Source organism: Typha angustifolia, chromosome 4 (assembly GCF_048772165.1).
Source record: "Typha angustifolia cultivar Huaian chromosome 4, ASM4877216v1, whole genome shotgun sequence".
NCBI lineage: Eukaryota > Viridiplantae > Streptophyta > Magnoliopsida > Poales > Typhaceae > Typha > Typha angustifolia.
In genome coordinates, this window is record NC_133242.1 from 6,770,649 (window position 1) to 6,795,112 (window position 24,464).

General features: G+C 36.7%; 1 protein-coding gene across 1 annotated transcript in view; it reads left to right on the plus strand.

Annotated features, from left to right (window-relative positions):
• LOC140759560 (peptide-N(4)-(N-acetyl-beta-glucosaminyl)asparagine amidase) overlaps positions 1–23,835 on the plus strand; it is a 58,275-nt gene extending 34,440 nt beyond the window's left edge. Inside the window, exons 10-17 of the mRNA XM_073096150.1 lie at positions 5,059–5,114; positions 5,218–5,277; positions 5,719–5,806; positions 5,915–6,658; positions 6,754–6,814; positions 8,050–8,152; positions 23,224–23,355; positions 23,434–23,835. Of these exons, the coding sequence (XP_072952251.1) occupies positions 5,059–5,114; positions 5,218–5,277; positions 5,719–5,806; positions 5,915–6,658; positions 6,754–6,814; positions 8,050–8,152; positions 23,224–23,355; positions 23,434–23,518 (1,329 nt within the window). The 3' untranslated portion in view covers positions 23,519–23,835. The remainder of the gene's footprint in view (positions 1–5,058; positions 5,115–5,217; positions 5,278–5,718; positions 5,807–5,914; positions 6,659–6,753; positions 6,815–8,049; positions 8,153–23,223; positions 23,356–23,433) is intronic.
• The last annotated feature ends 629 nt before the right edge of the window (positions 23,836–24,464 follow it).

The window sequence follows — 24,464 nt, forward strand, 5'->3', positions numbered from 1 at the left end:
TCACCAGCCTTTTTGACATGTAGGCCACCAAAACCCACCTCATCCTACTCCCTTGATGGCTTTGCCATGGCAGCTGGTTCAAGGTTTGAGGTTGAACCAAGTTTGACTTGAATTGAATTGAGATAAGCCTAAACAATAATTGATGTGGCCTAAGGACAAAGAAACATGCCGATATAGGACAAAAATAAGGAGATACCTAGATCCACCCCTAAGGGGAAAAGATAGGACATGTGTGAATCCCTTTATTTGCCTCAAAGTACCATTTTTATACCAGCATGTACATAGAAAAGATAGAAGATAACCCACCAAGCTATAGGGGAAAGAAAATCAAAACCACATAAATTGTGGGAGACAAAGCAAGCATGTAATCCACCATGAAAAGGAGAAGGGAGTAGAAGATGAGGGAGGAGAAAAGGAAAAAGTATAAATATAGAATCCTCCACAAAAGATCATTTCTCAAATATTCATCCTTTTTTTTTCCTTCTTTTTTCAAAGTTCCCATCATGTCTATATATGGAGATGATGAGATTACATCAAATCATAAATTGATCTTATTAAGATGGTTTCTAACCATGGTTTCCAGTTTTGACCGATCTCGATCCTAGCCGGTTTGCTGGTTTCGGCAGTTTCAGCCGATCCCGACCGAAACGGGTGGGAACGGGTTGGATCCGACCCGGGTGACATCAATAATTGATATCCTCACCCCCCACCTGCCTCTCTCCCTTTTCTCTCTCTTTTCTTTTTTTCTCTTTCTCTCTTTTCTTTCTCTCTCTTTTCTTTCTTTCTCTCTTTCTCACGGGTCTCTTTCTCACCGACGACTGAGTAGTGAGTAGATCTCCGGTGACCTCGACCTTCGGTGACGTTCTCCGACGAAGATTCGATGACCTCGATCTCCGGCGACCTTAGGTAAGGTTTTTTTTTTTCATTGTGCAGTAGCTGCACCTACAGCAGGTGTTGTTGCGCACCTGCAGCAGGTGCTACTGCGCAGCAGCACAGCACAACCTACAACAGGTGCTACTGCTTCTCTGCTGCAGCAGCATAGTAGAGAAGCAGGTGCTGCTGCTTCTCTACTGCAGCAGTAGCACCAGCACCACTACTGGTGCTGCTGCAGCAGTTATGCCTCATAAATTTTAAATTATTTTATATTTTATTTATATTTTTTAGTTGCAGAGTTAAAATATTAATGGCTCCAAAAGAGAAGTCATATAATACCATTGGATGACAACATTGCAGTACTATTGGGTAAGATAAAAGACATATTAAATGCAACTGGTGTAGAAAGGAAATGAGTGGTGGTATTAGCCGTTTGAAAGAACATTTAGCTGGAAGACAGGGATATATAGCAGCTTGCACTCAGGTATCCTTGGAAGTTAGAAAGTAGATATTGGCTTATTTAATTGGCAAAAAGAAGGATAAACAATTTGCACAACAAAGAGAGTCAATGGTTAGTAAAGAATTGATGCACAATCTTGTACACATTAATGGTCGTAATAGTGAGCAAAATGAGGAGGATGAGGAAGAGAGACAGATGAGGAGGGCAATGAAAGAGAGCAGAAATATGCATAGAGAAGAAGAGATGAGAAGAAGCACTGGTGGTAACTTTCAGAGATGTAGATCAGTTAATATACGAGGAGAGAGAATATGGGGGTAACAGTTCTACCCATAGGACTCCTGGTGTTACAGCAGAATCTAAAAATATTAGACCAATAGATACATATCTTTAGAAAAAAAGAGGTTGTACACAGACTTCCATCAAAACAGTTCTCAAAATAATTAAAAATGCAAAGAAACACATTGGTAGGGTTATCTCTAAATTTTTCTTCTACAACCATATTCCTTTTAATGTAGTTGATAGTTCTTACTATCACACTATGGTGGATGCTATACAATTAGTAGGGCTTGGTGTTCCGCCTCCTAGTTCAAATAATATTGCTACTAAATATCTTGACTCAGATGTAGATGAACTTCATACTTACATTGAGACATTTAAACGGTATTGGGATGAATTTAATTGTACACTGATGTATGATGAGTGGAGTATACAAAATAGAAGAAATATAATTAATTTCTTAGTGTACTCTGGCATGAGGATAATATTTTTGAAGTCTGTGAATGCTACTGCTCATTTTAAAAATGCAGATTATATTTGTCAGTTGATGGATGACGTGGTATAAGAAATCGGTGAAAAAAAGAGTAGTTCAAGTAGTTACTAATAATGGGGCAAATTATAAAGCTGCCGGAAATTTACTGATGATTAAAAGACCTCATTTATATTGGACGCTATGTGCTGTACATTGTATTGATCTGATGTTAGAGAATATTGCAAAAGAGCCTGAAATTGACATGGTCATATGTGAAGGTCAGAGGTTAACAAATTTTATTTATAACCATGGTTGGGTTCTTAATTTACTCAGGCAGATGACTTGTGGTAGGGAGATCATCAGACCCGGGGTCACTAGATTTGCTACTCACTTTTTAGCCTTGGAGAGTATCATGCGCTACAAAGATGATATCATGCGGATGTTTACATCACAGGAGTGGTTTATAAAAACTAAGAATATGAAACTTAAAGATAAATTGTTAGGTGAAACTTTAAAAAATATGGCTCTTGGAAATATATTTTGGGATAATATTATAATTACCACTGCAGTATTTGAGCCTCTTGTCAAAGTATTAAGACTTGTAGACAATGATGATAAGTCTGAGATGGGTTTCTTATATAAAGCAATGGAGATAGCAAAAGAATCAATAAAAAAAAATGTGGGCCAAAGTTTTAGGAAGTAGTGGAAGATGATTGATTTTAGATGGAACAAATAACTACATAGAGATATACACGCTGCTGGTAGGCATGCTTTTAAGTTTTAAGTTTTAATTTACTAATTTACTTTTATTTATTAATATTTAAAAATTTGAATGCTTACAAATTTTAAATTTTTACAGGGTATTTTCTTAATCCAAAGATTTCAATTCTCTAAAAATGTCAATAATAATAGTGAAGTCTTGTTGGGGGTTAGAAAGATAATCAGCAATGTTGAGCTCGATATTCATAAACAAATCCTGTGCGATAAAGAAGTGAGTTATGATTCAATTAAATAATTTTATTATTATTTGTTTCAAGTTTTAACTTTCAATATAATCAATAAGCTAATAATGTATTTTTGATTTCAGATGGAGAGATATAGATTGAGAGCTGGGCAATTTAGTACTGTTAAAGTTGCTGCAGCTATATCTCATAACACTCCAGCTGAATGGTGGTCTATCTATAGATGGGAGGAGGCACCAAATTTGACGCCAATAGCAAAGAAAATTTTAAGTTAAACTGTGTTTTTATCACAGTGTGAAAAAAATTGGACTACTTTCTTCTTAATCCACACAAAAACATGCAACTGATTAACAATGGAAAGATTTGAGAAGTTAATTTTTTGTCATTATAATGTGAGATTGAAGGAGAGAAATTTAAGAAGAAAGACAGAAAATGAACAACTAATTGATTTAAATCATGTTTTTGATGAAGAAGACCTCTTGACTCCATGGATCAGAGAAATAGAGGACAGGTTATTAGATGACAGAGATAACCCATGGTTAGATGAAATATTGGGAGAGACCACGATGAGGGCAGAAGCTGGTACGAGTCATTCAGCAGCGAGAGATAGTATACCTACTAGTACTAGTCATAGTTCTGATGATACATATGGTGATGAGTTCATTCCATCTACATTTGTTGAGGAAAGTCAAGGAGGCATAAGAAGTGAAGACAGAGAAACTGAGGATATATATACATATCAGCGACGTCGTCATGAGATGCATTTTAGTTCCTATGATTATGGTACATTGAGTATTTAGTATTTATTGTTTGGAGCCATCACAAGATCCATATGCTAGTTATTATCCTCAGTATTTTCAGGCATAAGATCCAAATGCTGGTTATTATTCTCCTCAAGTTATACAACAAGATCCTTACAATATGACTAGTATGATGGAATCATTTTTTGAAGCATCAGATCCCATACATCAATATTTACAAATTTATGGTGATTATGATGATGAAGACTAGAAATTTACGAGAACCAGCTCGGTATTTATCAAAGTTTTAAATTTTAAGTAAGTTAATACATGTTTTTAAGTTTTTAGACTTTATATGTGAGTAATTTTTGTTTTCTTATTTTTTTGTCATTTTTTCTAAATTTTTCTGTATTTTTCTGTATTTTTAAATAATATTTAGAATTTTATATAATTAAAAAATAGTCTAATCCGATACGAATGGCCGATACGGCTGATACGGCCGATACGTTTCGTTTTTCTGGACGGCCAATACCGATCCCGATCCCGATACTGGGAACCTTGTTTCTAACTAATATATAACTAAACTAGACTTTTTTAACTTAAAAAATAATTAAATCCTAACAAACTTACCTTAAAACAAATTGACAATCAAATTTCCTAGACTTTTAGGAGTTCTAACTAAATTTGACACTCTAAAACCAAATAAAAAATTTAAAGAAATATACATCCGAAAGTACAAACAAAATGAAAAATCTAGTTCCCATCATTCGCTTCTGCTGCACAAATCCTGTCTCAAATTATCTTCATAATCTGCATCTTTAAAGTTTTCTTCATAAATTACTTGCTCATTATGCACTCGGTTTTGATATGTGGAAACTACAAAATTTTCTTCATGGATCTGTTGGATCTGAACTTGCTCTGATGTAATATGTTACCTCTCATGTTCCTTTGTGATAAAAGTTTGTTGAAAAATGTTTATTAGGTGCTGATTGCCTCAATAATTGAAACAATTTCTGTCTATATGCTTTGACGCCGTTAGGTTATAATAGTCGCCGTTAGGTTATAATAGTCAAGGCATTCCTTAAGGACATGTTTATGAAGCAAAATTTCCACTTTATCTTGCCTTATTTGACCAATGTGTCTATTTTAAAAACGTATGTAAGGTTCTTTGTATGGTAGAACAGTACCAGGTTCTTGCCTCATTAAACAAACAGCCTAAATTCTTTGTTTACGCTCAGTTTTTGGTCATGATTTAATTGATCTTTAGTTTTTCAGATAATGGACTTCACTGATCATGTATGGACTGAGTGCTTTTCTGTCTTATCTGGGAGGTACTGCAGCATGTGCTGAATTTTTTCCACTTTACTCTTTCCTTTGGAACCTATTCATAATTGGACATTGGCCATACTTGCTGATATCTGGAAACATATTTAGGTGGATGCATCTTGATCCTTGTGAAGGAGTGTATGATAATCCATTGCTGTATGAAGAGGGGTATGTAACTTTCTTGATATAATTCATTCTCCAGAAAATTGACAGCAGCATAGTTCAGCCTGTACCGTCACTGTTCTAATATGATTTCCATGCTCTCATGTAGGAATAGGACATGCATATAACTTATTGGATCCTTAGTGTTTACTTTTTTCACTACAACTATTATTAGCCTTGTAGAATTTTTTCTTGAATAGAGAGAAGTGTCGATCTTTTATATTTCTCTTCCAGATCTTATATTTCTATTCCAGATCTTATATTTCTATTTTCTAATTTTCTATGCATGTATTATCAATTTAATGATGATCAAATTTTTACTGCATATGATCTGCCTGTACATCCTTGGATCCCTAATAAAAATTGCTGCTTTGAGCAATGTAAATTTAAATTTTTTTATCAATTTCTGCTTATTAATTGATTTGAAACCATATGCTTTTCTGTTAGATGGAACAAGAAGTTAAATTATATAATTGCTATTGCTAAAGATGGAGTTTATGATGTTACAAGACGGTACACAAGGAAATGGCCTGAGGTAACCATTATTAATGGGCTCAGTTTTTTTGGGCAGTGTGTGTGTGAGTGTGTTCTATTAGGAATAATATTCATTATTTTTTTCTGTATATCTTGCTCTGGAATTTAGGTCCTTTCAAGACGCACCATGGCAACAGAATCTGTTGTTTCTGCTATCCTGTCTTCAATCACAAAAACTTGTCGTAGTGGATATTCTTCTGAATCACTTACCCTCCTTGAATACTGTGACAAGAAAGAAGCAGAGGAACTTGAGACAGCAGTTTATAGTAAAGCTGATGCTTCAATATCATTACCTGGAAGGCAAAGCGGGGCTGTTGAATGGCGAAAGGCAAGATCTGAGTTTGGTTCTGATGAAAGTCAGTCAGTTGGTTGTTCTTCCTGCCCTGTTCGCCAATGTGTTGATTCACATGTTGCAAACATCTACAGTGGTTTTGCTTTCTTGGTGCGCCATCTTTGTGAAAATGAAATTACGAAAGATAGATGTATTGAAATTTTAGAGATGCTTAAGAATTTGTTGGTAGATCTTAGCTCTACCCCGTTCAGAAATAGGAGCTCATTCTTAGATCCAAATGCATCTCAAATTTTGAAAGATATGATGCTCTGCATCAAACAATTGCTTTCTGCCATTTCCTTAAGGGCAGATTTGGGGAATGATGGTTTGGTCAGTGTTACTCTATCTGGAAATCCAGTTCAAACTTCTTTAGCTTTACCAGTGGCAGTCGATGTAGTTAATGAAATTATCAATGATTCTAGATATAATGAGTTCCCTGTAAAAAATATCCAATTCCCAAGAACCAACAGATTATCTTCTGCCTCTGTTCTTGTTAGTGGTGAACAACTCCCTGTTGGAATTGTAAGTGAGATCTGTTAGTCATTTTATTCTTTTTTATTTACTTAAGTTGAGGTGATTCCAGGTTCCAAACAATTCTAATGTTTATAATGATTCAGGCTACATCAGCATTTGATGGTACTCGTTTGTCCAAATGGGAAGAACCTAATGGAGCCAAAGGTATTTCTAGTTAAAGAGCAAATTAGCATATTTCTACTTAAGAGCAAATTAACATAGTATTCTGCAAAATGATTTGGCATATTCCTAGTTGATAGAAAATTAGCATGAGAAGGACAATTGAACCTCTTAGATGTCTTTGTTTCATTGTAATATATGAAAAGATATATGCATTTCAGACATAGAACTACGATGTGCAACCTAATCTTAAAACATTTAGATAGTTTCATGTTAGATAGAATGATTCTAAAATCTAATTTTCTCTGGTGAATGACAGACAAGTAACAGACAAGTAGGGTAAAGAAGCAAGATTTCCGTATGATAACGTGTTCCAAAGAAGAGAAGATCATCAATTGAATAGGTTGATGTGATCAAAGAAAGGTTTAGAAAAGCTATTACAAGCGTGGAAGTTATCAAAGATTGAATGGAGAAATGTGTAGATTTTTGTTATGGACAGATTGGTCAATCCACAAAAAGGGTTTAGGCTTTGGTTAAGGAAGAATGACGAATGGTGGAGATCGTGGAAGGTGATGGACCTTTATTGAAAGAGAGATGATGGTGGCAGTGATGGTGGAGGAAGAAGGCGGAGTACGGTGGAGAGAGAGAGTAGAAGAGCGGTGGTGGTGGTGTAGGAGGATTAATTTACTTGGTACTCCTAGATTACTTTTACTCTTACACTTAATATAAACTTAAGGCTAAAAGAATTCTCAATTCTTTGATAGATGCAAAAAAGAGATCGACCAGGTCAAGTACAAGAGTCCTACTAGTAGCCCTACTGCCATATATGACTCAAACTTGAATAAGTCCTAATGACTTATATAAGAGATAAACATAAGTAAGAGATAAATATAAATTAATTAAAAGAGAAATAGATTTGATCTATTGAACCTAATATTCTCATGAGTCAATCCAATCAGACCCGGATCGCATCTCATTTTAGTTAGAAGTTAGAATTGCATCACTTGATAAATTCCTAAATCACTCTTTCTATTTAGCCCAATAATGGCATTATGGGGGTTTTCTTGGTCATACACTTGGCATTCCAATGTTGTAGACAGTAGTCTGTTTCTTTTCTGGATGTCATCTTGATCTTTTTATTGTAAATTTTTACTCAAGTTTTGAGCTGAAATGTTGGATGGCCCTCTTATCTAAGTTTTTGATTTACACGTTTATTGCCTCTTCTTCACATTTTTAGATTTTACTTGTCCTTAACACATTGTGCCACTTTACAATCCCAGGGTGTTGGCTAATCTACAAAGTTCTTGATGGCCAAATGTATGATTTGGAATCATATGATCTCATGTCAGCAAATGATGCTCCAGAAAGAGATCCAATGGACTGGTATGCTTATCATGTTTTCTTTCTCATAACATCTAATGTTTCATGAACCCATCTTGTGATGTGGCAACTAAGAGTGTACTTTATTGACATCAGTAGTTGAATACTTAACTTCATATCCTACGCGGAAACTAGAAAATTCAAAGCTATACTTCGTATGCAATCCTTCTTTATCCTACAAGATTTGTTCACTTCTTTCTTTAATTGCTGAAAGATCTTCATGAGTTCAAATTTTTTGATAATATTTGTTTTAATAGATACATTCTTGATAGGTCTGTCCATGACATGTTGCACCAGTTTTACTGATCTAAGATCAATTGCAGCTGTTTGCCTTCTTATTTTTGCATGAAAGTAGTTTAAACAAATTTATACAAACTGAAGGAATTCAAAATTCTGACTTATATTTTTCTTATACTTCAATTTCCTAGGAATGTAGGGACATCCCGTCCCACCAAAGTAAGTCATGTCTAACAGGTTGCCTAGTGTCAATGAAGTTCTTTTGTCAATATTTGGTATTAGATCGTTATTCAATGTACACCAAGACAATTTGGGTCCTTATTAAAAAATATATATCCATATATTACTGTCCTCCATGGAATGTCTTTTTTCCAATTGATTTTCTGACTTTATTTGAGTTATATCTGTCAATGTCCGAAGTTTAGATTTCCGTCCCCCGAAAGAATGAACGTCTTAGATTTCAATCGATTTTGTTTGTTTTTTGCTTTGGTTTCTGCAGTTTCAGTTTCAGTCTTGTTTTAAATATTTACTCATAAAGTTAGAAAAATAGCAGGAATGATAGCAAGATATTTTTGAAACACAAGGAAGTATTACTTCAAAGTATCTGGTGCAAACAGCCAAATACTATAGATAGTTACTGGGAACGACACGACATTGTTTGGTAAGTCTAGCAAAAATCTCTCTATAGCCATACAAAGTGAAAAGTGATGGGTTCTACGGTTCCAATTGATAGGCTCTGATACTAATTGATAAGTCACAGAACAAATCCTTTAAGATCTAAATTTATTGCAGGAAGTAGTCCGCGCAATCGAGAGAATATTCACAAAATATTCTCCCGTAGTCAGAAAATTACAAAATTAAGTGGATAAGATCTGTAACACCCTGATCTACAATTTTCGTATTTACGCTCTTCGCAGATTCGAATTGTAACTGGGACGAAAACACGATATATTGCGGGTGAGGGTGATGGTGACGGGTGGAGTGGATGTTACGGTTATGGATGATAATGGAGATGAAGGTAGATGGTGGTGGTTGATAAAGGATAAAGACGAAGAAGAAGAAGTGGTCAAGATCCCAAAGAAGAGGGAGAATTTGATAGACGAAGGAGATTAAAAGTTAGAAGAGACCTTACCAACGGTAGAGGTGGTAGGTTGGTGAAGAGGGAGGAGGGAGAGAATAGAGAGAAGATAGGAGGCAAGAAATCAATAATCCAATAGCATAATGAATTTGACTGTCCTTCACACTTTTATAGAGACTAGCTAATAAGCTCTAATAATAATAACTAACCCTAATCCTAGTGCAATACCGCTGATTACATTCGAACGCACAAAAGACGTTCTTTGTATGTACGAACGCGATGCAGGCGTTCGAACGTACTCAACTATGTTCGAACGCGCTTTTAGCGTCCTCTGTATTTGCGAACCTAATGCAGGCGTTCGCAAGGGCATTCGAATGCGACCCCTCTTGCATTTGAACGTGATCTACAGAAATTTTAGTTTAATAAAAATAAACAACTAATGCAATAAGAAAAGACTCTAACAAGGTGTATCGGCCCACCACGCTTCCCCTACTTTGCCCTCAAGGTGTAAAGTCAGGGAAGTGCTCTAAGATATCAGTCTCCAACTCCCATGTCGCCTCATCGGATGGCTTGCCAAGCCACTCGACTAGAATCTCCATCTTTAATCTGGTACCATGTCGTCGTCGGCGCCTAGCAAGTACTCGAACTAGCTCTACGATTTTTGTCTCCTCCAATGGCTCCGGTAGAATTGATCCAACAACCTCTTGATCTCCAATCCGCTTCTTTAGCAATGAAACATGGAAAACAGGATGCATTCTCAACCCCTTCGACAGCTCCAAACGATATGCAACCAGACCGATATGCTCCAACATTCGAAACGGACCAAAGTAGCGATATGCTAATTTTTGGTTACGTATTAGACGTAAGGTCACCTGTTGATACGGTTGCATCCTTACAAACATCCAATTGCCGATGTCGAATTCTTGCTCCCTATGATTGCGATCATAAACTTGCTTCATGCGATTTTGAGCAAGTTTAAGATAGGCACGCAATGTCCTCAATATGGTATTTATATCCATCAAAGCTAAGTCTACCTCTGTCCGATTTGCAGATGCCACTAGATCATAAGCGTGTAATGTCGGAGTCATGCGTCCATATACCGCCTCAAATGGAGTTATGCCAATGTTGCTATTGTAGGTGGTGTTGTAAGACCACTCCACCTATGATGAAAACTCTAACCATCATCTCGGCATCTCTCCAAGAAAACACCTCAAGTACCGTTTAATGCCTTGATTGACCACCTCGGTTTGGTCGTCCGTCTATGGATGGTAGGCCGAACTAAAGTTCAATCGGGTCCCCGCAATTTGAAAAACTCCGTTCAAAAGTCACTTATAAATACACGATCACGATCCGAGACAATCATGCGTGGTATGCCATGTAACCGAGTAACATCTCTAACAAAACTTTCAGCCACTAGGCTGAAAATAGATGTGACAGTGCCGAAAAGTATGCATACTTGCTTAATCTGTCAACTACCACAAAGATAACGGAATAACCACGTACCAGCAGAAGACCCTCTATCAAATCCATAAAAATGTCTTCCCAAACACGGTCCAATATAGGTAAAGGCTGAAGTAATCCGACCGATTTCAATGTGGTTGCCTTAGCCTTTTGATAGATTTCGCAAGCACAAACAAAACTCCTCACATCGCGCCTCAATCCTGGCCACGTGTAACTCTGAGATATCCTCCTATAAATCCTTAAGACACCCTCATGACCAGCCTCTGGAGTTTGGTGGAAGTGCTCCAATAATTTCTGCTGCAATCCATCATCTGCGGGCATCCGAATGCATCTACGGTCCAGCAGCAAACCATCTCGGTTCTCCAACTCTGGATTGCGCTCTGGATCATCCATCACCTACTGTAACAATATCAAAACATCTAGGTCAAATGGACATGCATACCTTAGCTCATCAAGAAAAGAAAAAGTAGGAGAAGAATAGACTGCAAGCTCGGCGGTATCGGGTTGGTGTGATAATGCATCCGCTGCTCTATTTTCTATTTTTTTTTTGTATTGAATTCATAATCATATCTCAACAATTTTGTAATCCATCTCTGTTGTGCCGAAGTGTAAATACGTTGTTCCATAAAGTTTGGAGGGCTCCTTTGATCGGTTCAGATAATGAATCGCCTACTAATCAAATAAGACCTTCATTTTATCACCGCATGTAGAATTGCCAATATCTCTCTCTTTAAGTGTTGCTGAGATTTTTGTGATAAAGTCTTACTAAGAAAAGCTATGAGACGTCCAACTTGCATTAGTACAGCTGCTATGTCAACTCCTGATGCATCACATTCCACAATGTACTCTTTGGTAAAGTCTGGTAGAACTAAAACGGGAGCCGTCGTCATTGTTGTTTTCAATTTTTTAAAGGCTACAGTGGCTTTATCCGTCCATCTAAATGAGTCTTTCAACAAAGAAGTGAGAGGAGCAACGATCTTGCCATACCCGGCAATGAAGCGGTAATAATATTTGATCAGTGTCAAAATTCCTCGCAATCCGATGGTGGTAGTAGGCATAGGTCAAGCGGTCATGTATGCCACCTTTTAAGGATCCGCTACAACATCTTCTGCTGAGATGATGTGGCCTAAATACTCTACTTGTGGTACTCCCCATAGACACTTGGACTTTTTAATCTTCAGCTGGTTTTATTTCAACAAATTTAGCACATTCTCCAAATGCCGCCAATGCTCCAATTCAGTCCTACTATACACTAAAATGTCGTCAAAGAATACCAAAACATACATTCGCAATAGAGGCCGAAATATATCATTCATGAGGCTTTGAAAAGTAGCTGAGCATTGGTGAGACCAAAAGCCATCATCCAGAACTCGTAATGCCCGTCCGGAGTCTGAAATGCAGTTTTGTGCACATCCGCCAACTCTAATTTGATGATACCCGATCCTCAAGTCAAGTTTGCTGAATACAATCGCCCTTGCAAGCTCGTCAAGCAGCTCCTTTATAACTGGAATGGGGTATCGGTCTTAACAGTAATAACGTTTACTGCCCGATAGTTGACACAAAAACGCCATGGCCCGTTCTTTTTTTGCACCAATAGCACGGGCGATGAGTATGAGCTATGACTTAGTTGAATGAGGCCTTGTTCTAACATCTCGGCTACTATCTTGGAGATAACTTTCTTTTGCACATGTGGATACCGATATGGCCTTACATTCGCTGGTGCAGCCCCGAGCACAATCTCTATGCGATGGTCCGCCGTTATCCTTGGTGGCAACTCCTTTGAATTTTCAAATAGTCCAGCAAATTTGTCTAATAAATTAGACAACTCGATGGTAGTATCTGGACCTATTTGAGGCTCATCTCCTGCTGGTCCTAACTGAAGAAGATAGGCTAAATCATTCGCACGTGGCAGTCTCACCATTAGTTGCATCATAGGAATCGGCGGAGATTGAACGCCATCAAGCCGCACATCTTTGTTTCCTTAAATTTCATCCACATACTCTGGAAATTAAAAGTGACGGTTCCTAAGCTTTGTAACTATTGCAGCGCCAATGGATATAAGTCTACAATGATGTTGTGTCTTTGCACCCATATATCGACCCGGCGACGCAAGCTCTCTACCTTAAGTTTCGTGCCGTCTCCAATAGTAACGTCAAACCCTATGGTCGGTTTAGTATCCAAGCCCAATCTTCTCACTAACCTTTCGTCTAAAAAGTTGTGTGTACTCCTCAAATCAATGAGGATGTGCATAAAATGCTTTCTAACAAGTCCGTCTAAAAAGTTGTGTGTACTCTCAGTGCGGAAGTATCCGAATATGCATGCATTGATATTTCAGTTTGGATATCTTCCTCCACGCCCTCCTTAACGGCCTCCTCATGGACCTCCTCTGAACACTCTCCATCATCAACAACCTCATCATCCTTCTCGAGACCATCGATGAGCATCACACTCTTGATCGGTTTGGAACACCGATAACCGGGGGTGAAACATTCATCGCATCGAAAGCAAAGACCCTTCGCTCTTCGCTTCTCCACCTGGGTAGGTCTGAGAGTTCAAACGGGGGGGTCTTGTGCCTCCTCTAACATCGGAAGAAGGTCTCAAAGGTGGTCGTGGTCTAGTACTCGCAGTCGTTGTCTTTGAACCCGCAGAATTTTCAATCGGTGTTTTAGGCGCAAACCGCCCATCTCGGTTGCCCCAACTTGTTTTCGCTGCCATCTTGAGAGTCTTATGTTTTTGCTCCATCCTCACGGCTTTCTCAAAGGCCTTCTTAAGAGTGATAGGACCAAAAGCACGAACATCCGCCTGTATCTTATCTCGCAGCCCTAAAATAAATGTGCTCATTAATGTCGGTTCGTCAAGGTGGCTCACATCGAGTACTAACTTTTTCAAATTCTGCTTGGTACTTCAATATGGTCGTCCTTTGAACCATCTTGCATAATATGACAGCAAAATCTTCATATGCCGCTGTTCCAAATCTGCATGTAATCCTCTTACAAAAGTCAGCTCATCCATCGATACCAATGTAATGCCGTTTCTTGGAGGTAAAAGCTTGCCATCTGGACTTTTGCGTCCTCCACTGTCTCTTGACAATCAAAGTATTGTTCAACTTGAAACACCCAATCCGTTGGATCATTGCCTTGGAATTTTAGAAAGTCCAAGCATGCGGTTCTTCCCCGAATAGCATTGTTGAGTTTGCGAAAGATTCTTGGTTCAAATCTGAATCTTTGTGCATGTTGATTTCCTTCTCTAAATCCTCGAGCACGCCCATCACCATCTCTGAAGGGATCAACCTCATCCTCAAAATGTCAATCCTCTTCGACGGAGCGCATTGATGCCGCACGTCTTTCAGGTTCCACCACCGTTGGTCTTGGGTTTTGTAATAGAGGTGGGGAAATAATGTGTAGGCATAGATAAAAGAGGGTCATTGACACTAATATGTTGTACTTGGACCTGTGGGGTATCGGTTCGGTGTGGTCTCACGATGGTCTTTCTCGAGGCATCGATCGTTGTTGAGATGACGAAGTCGATTGGTTCATGATATATTTTTTTAAATCATTGTGATCCTTTTGCATTGCGTCAACTCTGTGCAGCAATGTTTCGAACATGCCTCTAAGTTTATCCACTAAGCCCATATTTACACCTATGGACGTTGGTTGACTCGGTCCTACCGTAGTCGCTTCAAAGGAATCGATGTGCTCTCCATTGGTCTCCTTGTCGACGTCATCTTCCTTGTAAGAGGTTGAGTCTTTCTTTGTCGGTGTGCTCTCCATTAGTCTCTTTGTTGACGTCATCTTCCTTGTTTCAACCATTAATGGAGGTCTGAGGTTCGCTTAGCTCTGATACCAAATTGAGAGGTTCTACAGTTCCAACTGATAGGCTTTGATACCAATTGATAAGTCACGGAACAATTCTTTCAAGATCTAAATTTATTACAGGAAGCAGTCCACACAATTGAGGGAAAATATTCATCAAATATTCTCCCGTAGTCAGAAAATTATGAAACCAAGTGGATTAGATCCGTAAATTCCTGATCTATAATTTTCGTATTTACGCTCTTCACAGATTTGAACTGTAACTGGGATGAAAACACGATATATTGCGGATGAGGGTGGTGGTGACGAGTGGAGTGGATATTAGGGTTATGGATGATAATGGAGATAAAGGTGGATGGTGGTAGTTGATAAGGGATAAAGACGAAGGGGAAGAGGTGGTCGAGATTCCAAAGAAGAGCGAGGACTCGACAGACGAGAGAGATTAGAAGTTAGGAGAGACTTTTCCAATGGTAGAGGTGGTAGGTTGGTGAGGAGGGAGGAGAGAGAGAATGGAGAGAAGATAGGAGGCAAGAAATCAATAATCCAATAGCATAATGAATTTGGCTGCCATCTACACCTTTATAGAGACTAGCCAACAAGCCCTAATAACAATAACTAACCCTAATCCTAGTGCAATCTTGCCGATCACGTTCGAACGCACCCGATCGTGTTCGAATGCATAAAATACGTTTTCTGTATGTGCGAACGCGATGTACGCAGTCGAATGCGCCCGACCCTGTTTGTACGCGCTTTTCGCGTCCCTCGTATTTGCAAATCTAATACAGGCGTTCGAAAGGGCGTTCGAACGCGACCTACAGAAATTTTATTTTAATGAAAATAAATAACTAATGCAATAAGAAAAGACTCTAACAAGGTGTATCAAAAAGATTGTAGGTCACACTGTTCCCCATTTGTATTTAATCTCAACTAAGGTTTCGAAATTGGGGATCGAGATTGGCCGCTCAGAAAACAATACATATCGACTTGTATTGATTGCTCGTACTGGATCGAAGTATTTTTTTGAATACGCAAATTCTAAATATTATTTAAATATATAGAAAAAATTCTAAATATATATATATAAAGAGATCAAGAACATGACAACTAAGTGAGAGCTGGCATGCAACCTCTTACTAGTATTAGGTTCCCAATGTAGAGAAACAGAGAAAATAATAGAAAAAAGAAGAGAAATATCAAGAATTAAGAGACCAAAAGTTAGTGTTTTATATTAAGTTAGGTCGGTTTTAAGTGGAAAACCCCTAAATTACATCCCAAGAATTTAAAATGAGACTTAAGATAATAGATTTGTCGTTTTTGGCAATTTTGACCAAAATGGTTGAGATTGATGCAGAGACTACCAAAGTAGTCAAAAATCGATCTGTTTTGGTCGAAGTGATTGGTTTTTAGACTTGGTTTATGTTATTTGTGGATAACATTCTTCTCAATGAATCTAAGAAAGCATCAAACACTAAGCTATATGTAGAGAGAAATAAATGTAGACATTTAGTGTATGTCTAAGAGAACTAAGACTAAGCAGGTATAGTGAGATTTTGGTAAACTTAATCATCAAAATGGAGAAAATATTTTCTTGTTAACCTAGGAGTACCTAAGGACAAGTGCTTTTATAATGTGTTCATCATACCTGCACTCGTGACTCATTTCATAAGACCTCATGTCGATGATTACCATCCATCTTGCCACAAGCTTACCCCTGGTGTTTGCCCCTTCTTTTGCACAATCTCTTACCCCTGATGTTTGCTCTTCTTATATTGCCTCTTCCTTATCTGTTGTTTCTGTTGCATCTTATTAGTAGTCTTGGTAGCAAAACCATCATAGGGCCAAGGAACCGAAAAACTCTCTCTTGTCAAAGAGACATACTCCAAATTATTGCTTAGAAAACATTTGAGTTGTATAGCTTTGTCTAACTCTGGTCATTGAATAAATTAAATATTAATGAATAACAAATTTGTTTATTTTCTTTTAGTTATCCTTTTCCGATTAGTTTGAACTTTCTTAGTATTGTGGGACAAGGAAAATGGTTCTAGAGAAGACTTTCATGGTACCTTTTGTTCAGGTAAGGGCAAATAATTTGAGTTGCAATTTCATAAGAATTGAGTTATTCAAGGCCACTACATATATTCTGGATAAAGGTATGATAGGGAAGGTTTAGGACTGATTCCGGATATTGTATTAGATTGCACCAATAGGAATCCATTTTATTCCGATGTAAAGACTCTATTATTTAGCCTCTGCTTGAAAGCCAGGTGCCAAGTCAATAAGAACAAGATTTGCAACTTTGCTGAAAGGTTTGGAAGATGAGAAAAAATGACTGCTCACTTAATGAATAAGGAATGATCTTTCACATGGATCACCTTCTTTCCGGGGAGAGCTAACATTCATGCCCGTGGATTATATTTTGGTTTGAACTTCTTTTGGTTTGCAACAAAAAGAAGTGAGCTACGGCTGAGATAAGCTTCGATATGGAAGATGAAGTGCAAGGTACCTTAGTTCATAGACTGTTTGCTTGCATTGACTGTCATGAGGCCAGTCCCCAATAAGATTTAGACATGCTTTTCTTACTCATTGTGCCGTTGAACATTAGCTTTTCCATAGTAATGATTGTCCTATTTTTCCGCTCTGCAACTCTGTTTGGCTTTGGAGTGCAATGCAATTTGAGGAATATACAAAACATTATGGAGAGGGATATATTTTATATGACGTCAGTTCGTCCACATTTCCATTCCTTATAGAGAAAAGCTATTTAGTTGCTGGCTGGGAGCTATATGGCTGAATAATGTGGAAAGACATGGCCTTGTTGTACCTCATCCCATTCATAAGCTCCTTTCATTGGGAAAGGCAAAGAGAGTCAAAAAAATGAGAATTGTAACATTGTGGTTGTGCTCTCTTTTTTTTCTGCAGTATGCAGGTTAGAATCTTAACAACATTGCCTTGACTTTTTTTTGTCACATTGGAGCTTGGTGACAAACCCTACCGATAGAAAGATCTGTACAAGAAATACAGAATTAAGTTTAGGAACAATAAACCAAGAATTGCTTAGAACAAGAGTGCAGGAGTTCCATAGATAGCCGTGTTGACCAACACTTCCATGCCAGTAATAGCATGACACTTGGCACGAGGTGTGCCAGTGGCACAACACTGTGCCGAGTCATATCGACTGGCACGAGTGCGTGCCAACCGGTATGGCTGTGTGCTGTTTGGCATGGCCACGTGCCAGTTATTGTACCATGTGGAGTTTTTTTTTTAATATTTTGTATTTTCATCAATTATTATTAAATTAACTAATCATTTGATCATTTTAGAAGGTTTAAATATAATTGATGATGAGACTAGAGATGATAATGATAGTGATGGTGATGGTAATGGTGATAATGATGAGACTCAATCTGGTGGAGGTGATGATGGAGATGAGACATGCATTTCTATTACATAACTTTTTCAGAGGTATTATTTTTACAGAGGATTTGTGATGCAAATCTAGTATAAATGCAATGTTTTGGAGAATAATCGACCCAAACAAGTAACTAAAGTAAAATATAGTAAGTAATAACTGATAATAAGTTAATTGATTAAAATGATCACTACTAGATGGAAGAAGAGAAAACCACTTAGATAAAGCAGTAGCTTCATCAACTCTTAAATAGGTACGTTGATAGTAGAAAAGCCTAAAATATGGTGTAAAGAAAGACGTTAGAGTTTAGGTTTACCAATAAATGGAATAGTAGGAATTTATTTTCTAATAGGAATTTATTTTCTAATAGGACTCTAATTAATCATCTTATCTAAATTGACTAATTCAATTTAGGTAATAAATTAATGTAGACATTCCTCACATATAAGCTTACCATAACTATCAATTGAGATTCTAATAGGAATTTATTTTTTAATAGGATCCTAATTGATTTAGTCTTACCTAAATTGACTAACCCAATTTAGGTAATAATTCAATGCGGACATCCCCTGCATATAGGCTACCATATCTATCAATTGACTAATTCAATTGATTATTTGAATTAAAAATCAATAATTAGACCAAAATTGGACTCAAGCAATTTTATTTTAGTCAAATTGAAGATAATGCCCACATCAATTCCCTGTGGGTAGGAAAAATCTCGACTCCGACGAGATAGCCTCAATATATTTCTGGTATAGATCTTCTCGTAGTCTTCGTAATTCATCTTCTTCAATCCAACTAGCATTAGAAATGGAGCGATCTCTCTATCGAACCAGATATCGTCGATGTATACCCCGTCGTGTTTTAGTGTCACGCACATCAAGTATATCATCAATCTGGTCAGTATCTGTTGATTGCTCAAAATATAGTGAGCTAACATCTGTCGGTTGCATTGGGCCTCCATGATATGTGAACAAATCAGCAACATTGAAGATCGGCGAAATAGACATCTCAGGTGGAAGTTCTAACAAATAAGCAGTACTTCTCAACTTCTGCAAAATACGAAAAGGGCCAAACTTTCTCCTGCTTAGCTTGTTGTGCATCTCAACTAGAAATCTTTCTTTTCTAAGGTACACCATCACAAAGTCATCTACGGCAAAATCTTTCTCCCTGCGGTGTTGGTTTGCTGCTTCTTTATATTTATTTGTAGATACCTACAGCTTTTCAAGAATCTCTTGGTGCACTTGGTGAATTCTTTGAACATAGGTTTTAGCATCAGCACTATTTCTTTCATTATATGGTATAGGGGTTCTATCAAGGTAGTGGGAAATAGAATGGCCATATATACTCTCAAAGGGTGATTTTTCGGTGGATCTATTAATGGAACTATTGTAAACAAATTTAGCTTGAGAAATAACTAGATCCCACTGAAAGGGTTTCTCTCCAGCTAAACACCTCAATAGATTACCCAATGATCGATTAACTACTTCAGTATGACCATTTGTTTGCAAATGATATGCACTACTATATTGTATTTAAGTGCCCAGTTTAGACCATAAATTTCTCCAAAAATGACAAAAAAATTTTGTATCCCTATTTGAAATAAATGATTTTAAAAAATCATGCATACGAACTACTTCTTTGAAAAACAAATGTGCTATATGAGATGCATCATATGATTTTTGACATGCAATGAAATATATCGTTTTATTGAATCTGTCAATAACTACAAGAACTGAATCAATTTTACTCATTAAAGCATATACTAAGGGTGATTCAATCATGTCATGCTGGAATTTATTCTTTTTAAGAATTAACATGGTTTTATTATAGGCACGTGCACACTCACGCGCCCACACGGCACGCGCGATGCACGCAATAGGTCGGGTGGGGCCCGTCATGAATAGATACACTTTTATGCATATATAATCATGACATCATCAAATAAAACCTGCTAACATATCTATGCTCACATAATCCATCACTAAATAAATCATACTATTAACCAAATAAACCTGTTAATACATGAATATTCAGGTCCACAATAATATATACTAGACCACAATATAATCTGGCAGGATCTACACAGGCCACGACAAACCATTAAGATACAACTAAAACAACTAATATAAGAGTACACTGATTCAACCTGTATTATACAAATCATCGTCTAATATAAAAGAGTACAAATATCAAATGTTGGTACAACTCAATTTTTTTATAAATTATCATCTATACCGTCTCGCATCTATAGCTTACTTTATCATCGCTCTAAAATATCTTCTTAAGATATCTCAAGTCGCTACCACGTATCACATATCTGAGGGGTTTAGAAAAAAATAAAAAGAGTCATGAGCAAAAGGCTTAGTGAATAGACCTTACCCCAAATCAGTGACGCCAAATAGAGAGTAAATCATGTACTAGATAATATAAATTAGAAAGAAGCATGATTCCATGTATGAGTATGTATATATGTATCCTCAATGACGTATATAAATGAAATCAGTTTTTATCAATGAGCGTATTATATTCTCAATCAAAAATATATCTCATGATGAAATTATAATGTAACATCACAGAATATAACAACATATCATGTATAACAATCATGATCCAATGATACTAGTCACATCAATAATGATGCATGATATATGCCAACCACTAGATAATCGTATATGTCAGAGCCAGATATAATCCACATATCTCTCACTATTACAATCATTCGTCTCAACTCTGAATATTATCCACTATGCTGGACTACAGTACCTGGCCCCAAACTCGATACACATCATACCACAAGCTCAGAGCATACCCTGTCATACGCTAAGAGTATCTCTGGAGACAAATCATACCCTGTCATACGCTAAGAGTACAACCATCAGCTATCACTATTTTCTGCCATACGCTAAGAGTATGTCCAGTACTAGTCCGGACCAAATACCGTTCCAGCCATCACATCACATGCATATGCATTTTCATGATTTCCTATACATGATAGATCAAATGCATATATTCAGTACTGTAACAGATCATGCAACTTAGGAATTTAGGTGGTAAAAAAGCTAAGAGAATAATGTAATACAGACTCTAACTATGTATCTAACATATGCATGCTCTTGCTAGTCTATCACATGCACACTCATGCTAAACATTATCTCAGTATAAAATCATAACGGTATAATCATCTCTAATCATCTCTATATATCACCAATGTATTCATATCCCAGATCAGCCTAATCAAATGTATGATAAAATATGCTTAATTGAAATCATCTCTAGATAAAGTCATATAATCATGCTTGAGGTTAAAACATGCATGTATATAATATATAATATATGCTAATTTGAGAAATGCGTCTAAGGAATAAGACTACTCACCTCCAATCAGAAGACCCAACACACGTCCATCGATCAACCATCACTCATCGCTAGTAAGGTCTCCGGGGTCTCAAATAAGGGAGTTTAAAGTCTGAAAATGTTTAAGTAGTATGAAGTTAGTCGTTTATCCGGTTAGAACTAATTCATATAAAATATGATAATTTATTAGGTTTTAGTGTTATAAATATACTATCATTATTAAAATGCTAGTGATGAAATAAGATTAAAAGGGTTACTCTTTTATGTTTATTAAAATAGTATAAATATGTAATTATAAAATAAAAGGCTAAATATGTCTAATTATACATCAGAATATAAGTGTAGACAAAAATGTAATTACAACTAATTTATCAGTTCTTCCTGTTTCTTTTTTATATAATATAAGAGATAAGCAAATAAATAGACAAGCCTATTATAAACTAGTATAACTTAATAGAATTACAAACTAGCTATATATATAAATAATGAATATTAAGATATATTTATGAATCTCACGACTATAATTAATGAAGCTAAGTATTAATCTATCATATCCAAGTAAGCTTATATGTAAATAATAGGTATATTTAAGTGTTTGTAATATAATTAATCATTAATTATACTAATTATAATTAGATAATAATTATTTACCGAATTAAACTAAAAGGATTAGTTAACATAAAATCCTTAATTATCAGAAAAGAAATAAGAGAAAAAAATTAAAAGAACTGCTACAGTGCTGTGCTCGAGCTCTGCTGCAGTGCTGGGCCGAGCCCAACACTATAGCAACAATGAAAGAGGAACCAAGGAAGAAGAAAAAGAAAGGAAGAAGAAGAGAAGAGAAGAAGAAAAGAAAGGAAGCGAGGAGGAGGACTTGGCACTAGCGGGGAGGGCGTTGGTTGTTGGTGGTTAGCCAACGGCCGGCCTCTCACTGGCGGCTCGGCTTCGGCGAGCCCAAGCCCAAGAATGCAAGCGAGAGAGAGAGAGAGAGAGAGAGAGAGAGAGAGAGAAGATAGAAGGCTCACTGCGTTAGCGGCTGCAGGCTGACGTTGGCAGAGGGGAGAGAGAGAGAGACCGAAAAAGAGAGAGAGAGAGAGGCGGTGGGGGGTTGGCAGCGACACTGGGGCCCGCTGCGGCCAGTTGGCTATAGCGGTGCTAGGGGGTGCGTGGCACCCCATGCCATACCCATTTGCATGGGCACAAGGCCGGCCACACTGTTGCTGGCCACGTCATGCCCATAACATATATATATATATATATATATTTTTTTTCAGGATAGGTTGTTTTATTATTTTTTTTCCGTAGTATAACATATGAAAGGTGTCATAGAACATATGGAGGTCAATAGATAGTCAAGTAGGCAGCTCTGGTGAGTCTCACCACAATATGCTACTCTCATTTTGGCAATACACTTGCCAGCATGTGTGATCTGAATATAGATCTTAAAACAGTTTTTGTTTATTCCCAGGTGTGATCCTCTAGTTTTCTGCAGTCTCCCAAGCTAAGAGGGAGACTAGTATGGTATGATGTAATCACACCAAGAGTTTGTCACGGCTCTGTTATACATAAAAAATTTAGCACAATAGCTACAAGTGATGATAATCCATGCCTAAAACATTCTACAATTATATTTGTTTCGTCCTAAAATCATGAATCATATGTAATGGACACTTAACTACATCTTTGGCCTAATTGTCTATTTAACTCTTTTTAATAGGATTCTTGAAGGAAGTGCTGATGGAGGCTCTAGCTGGAATGTTTTAGACAAACAGAGCTCTCAGATATTTGGAAAGCGTTTCTTGCGGACGACGTTTAAGATAGAGAGAAGATATATGTGCAATGCATTCAGGTACGAATAATCAGAACAATTCAAAAACTTCTTTAAATTTTTTATTACCTATCTTGATTTACATCGTTGCTTTGCCAGATTTCAGTTTTTGCGTGTTAGAGATGCTAATGCCACTTCAAGGTTTCAAATAGGTGGTATTGACCTCTATGCAAAAGCCAAATAGTTTATACTGAGTCGAGTAATGAACATTTTCTGGTTAGCAAGATGCACAAAGCATTATCAAAGTAAGTCAAAAAGAATTGTAATATTACTTTTGTAACCTTTTGGGTACAAAATGATGACTTTTCTCATTATTTTGTAAAAGGAGAGGAAAGATATTTACTGCATGCTTTAGATATTGGTGAATCAATCTCATTAATTATGTAAAATGATATATTTTTATTAACAAGATTGTGGAAGAGAGAGGAGTGTTGGTTTGTGTATGACTTAAATAAAACTATCTGTCGCTTCCATTCGTAGAAAAAAGAGAAATTCTATGCAAGTTATACAGTGTAATGATCAGTACGTTTTTGCAAGCATTTAAAGAGGGCGAGTGTTTGTTACTATAACTTTCTTTCAAACTTGGAGATCGCTACAAGAATCTCGGAAGGTCAGGAAGATCAAAATTTTCTTGTGTCTAATATTTAATAGGATATTGCAGATAAACAAGTTCATATCAGAAAATGTATGGGCATCATGGGGTCATTCACTTCTGGATGTCATAAGTTCTATACCTATATAAGCTATTATGGTATTTTGTTTGTGAATTAGTATGGTATGAATTAGTATAGTGTATAATAATTACATATAAAGTTGAAATTATAGTTTGGTAAATAATTGAAATACTCTATATATAAATGGATGAGGAAAAAGAGAGAAAGGGTTATTGAAGTTGTAGTTGATTAAAGTGATGTTTTTTAAAAGGTAGAATAATATTTGGTAAAAAATACTTGATGGAAGAGAAGATGAGAGAAAAGTAGATATTAGTAAATTAGTATTGAGATAAGTTATTGTTTACTTGCTATATTATATTAAAGTTTATATCGAAAATAGTTATCTAAAAGAGAAATTATATGTTTTTTTTCTTCTTATGTATGTCCTTTGTGCAGACCACTAGGAAACTTTGGGTC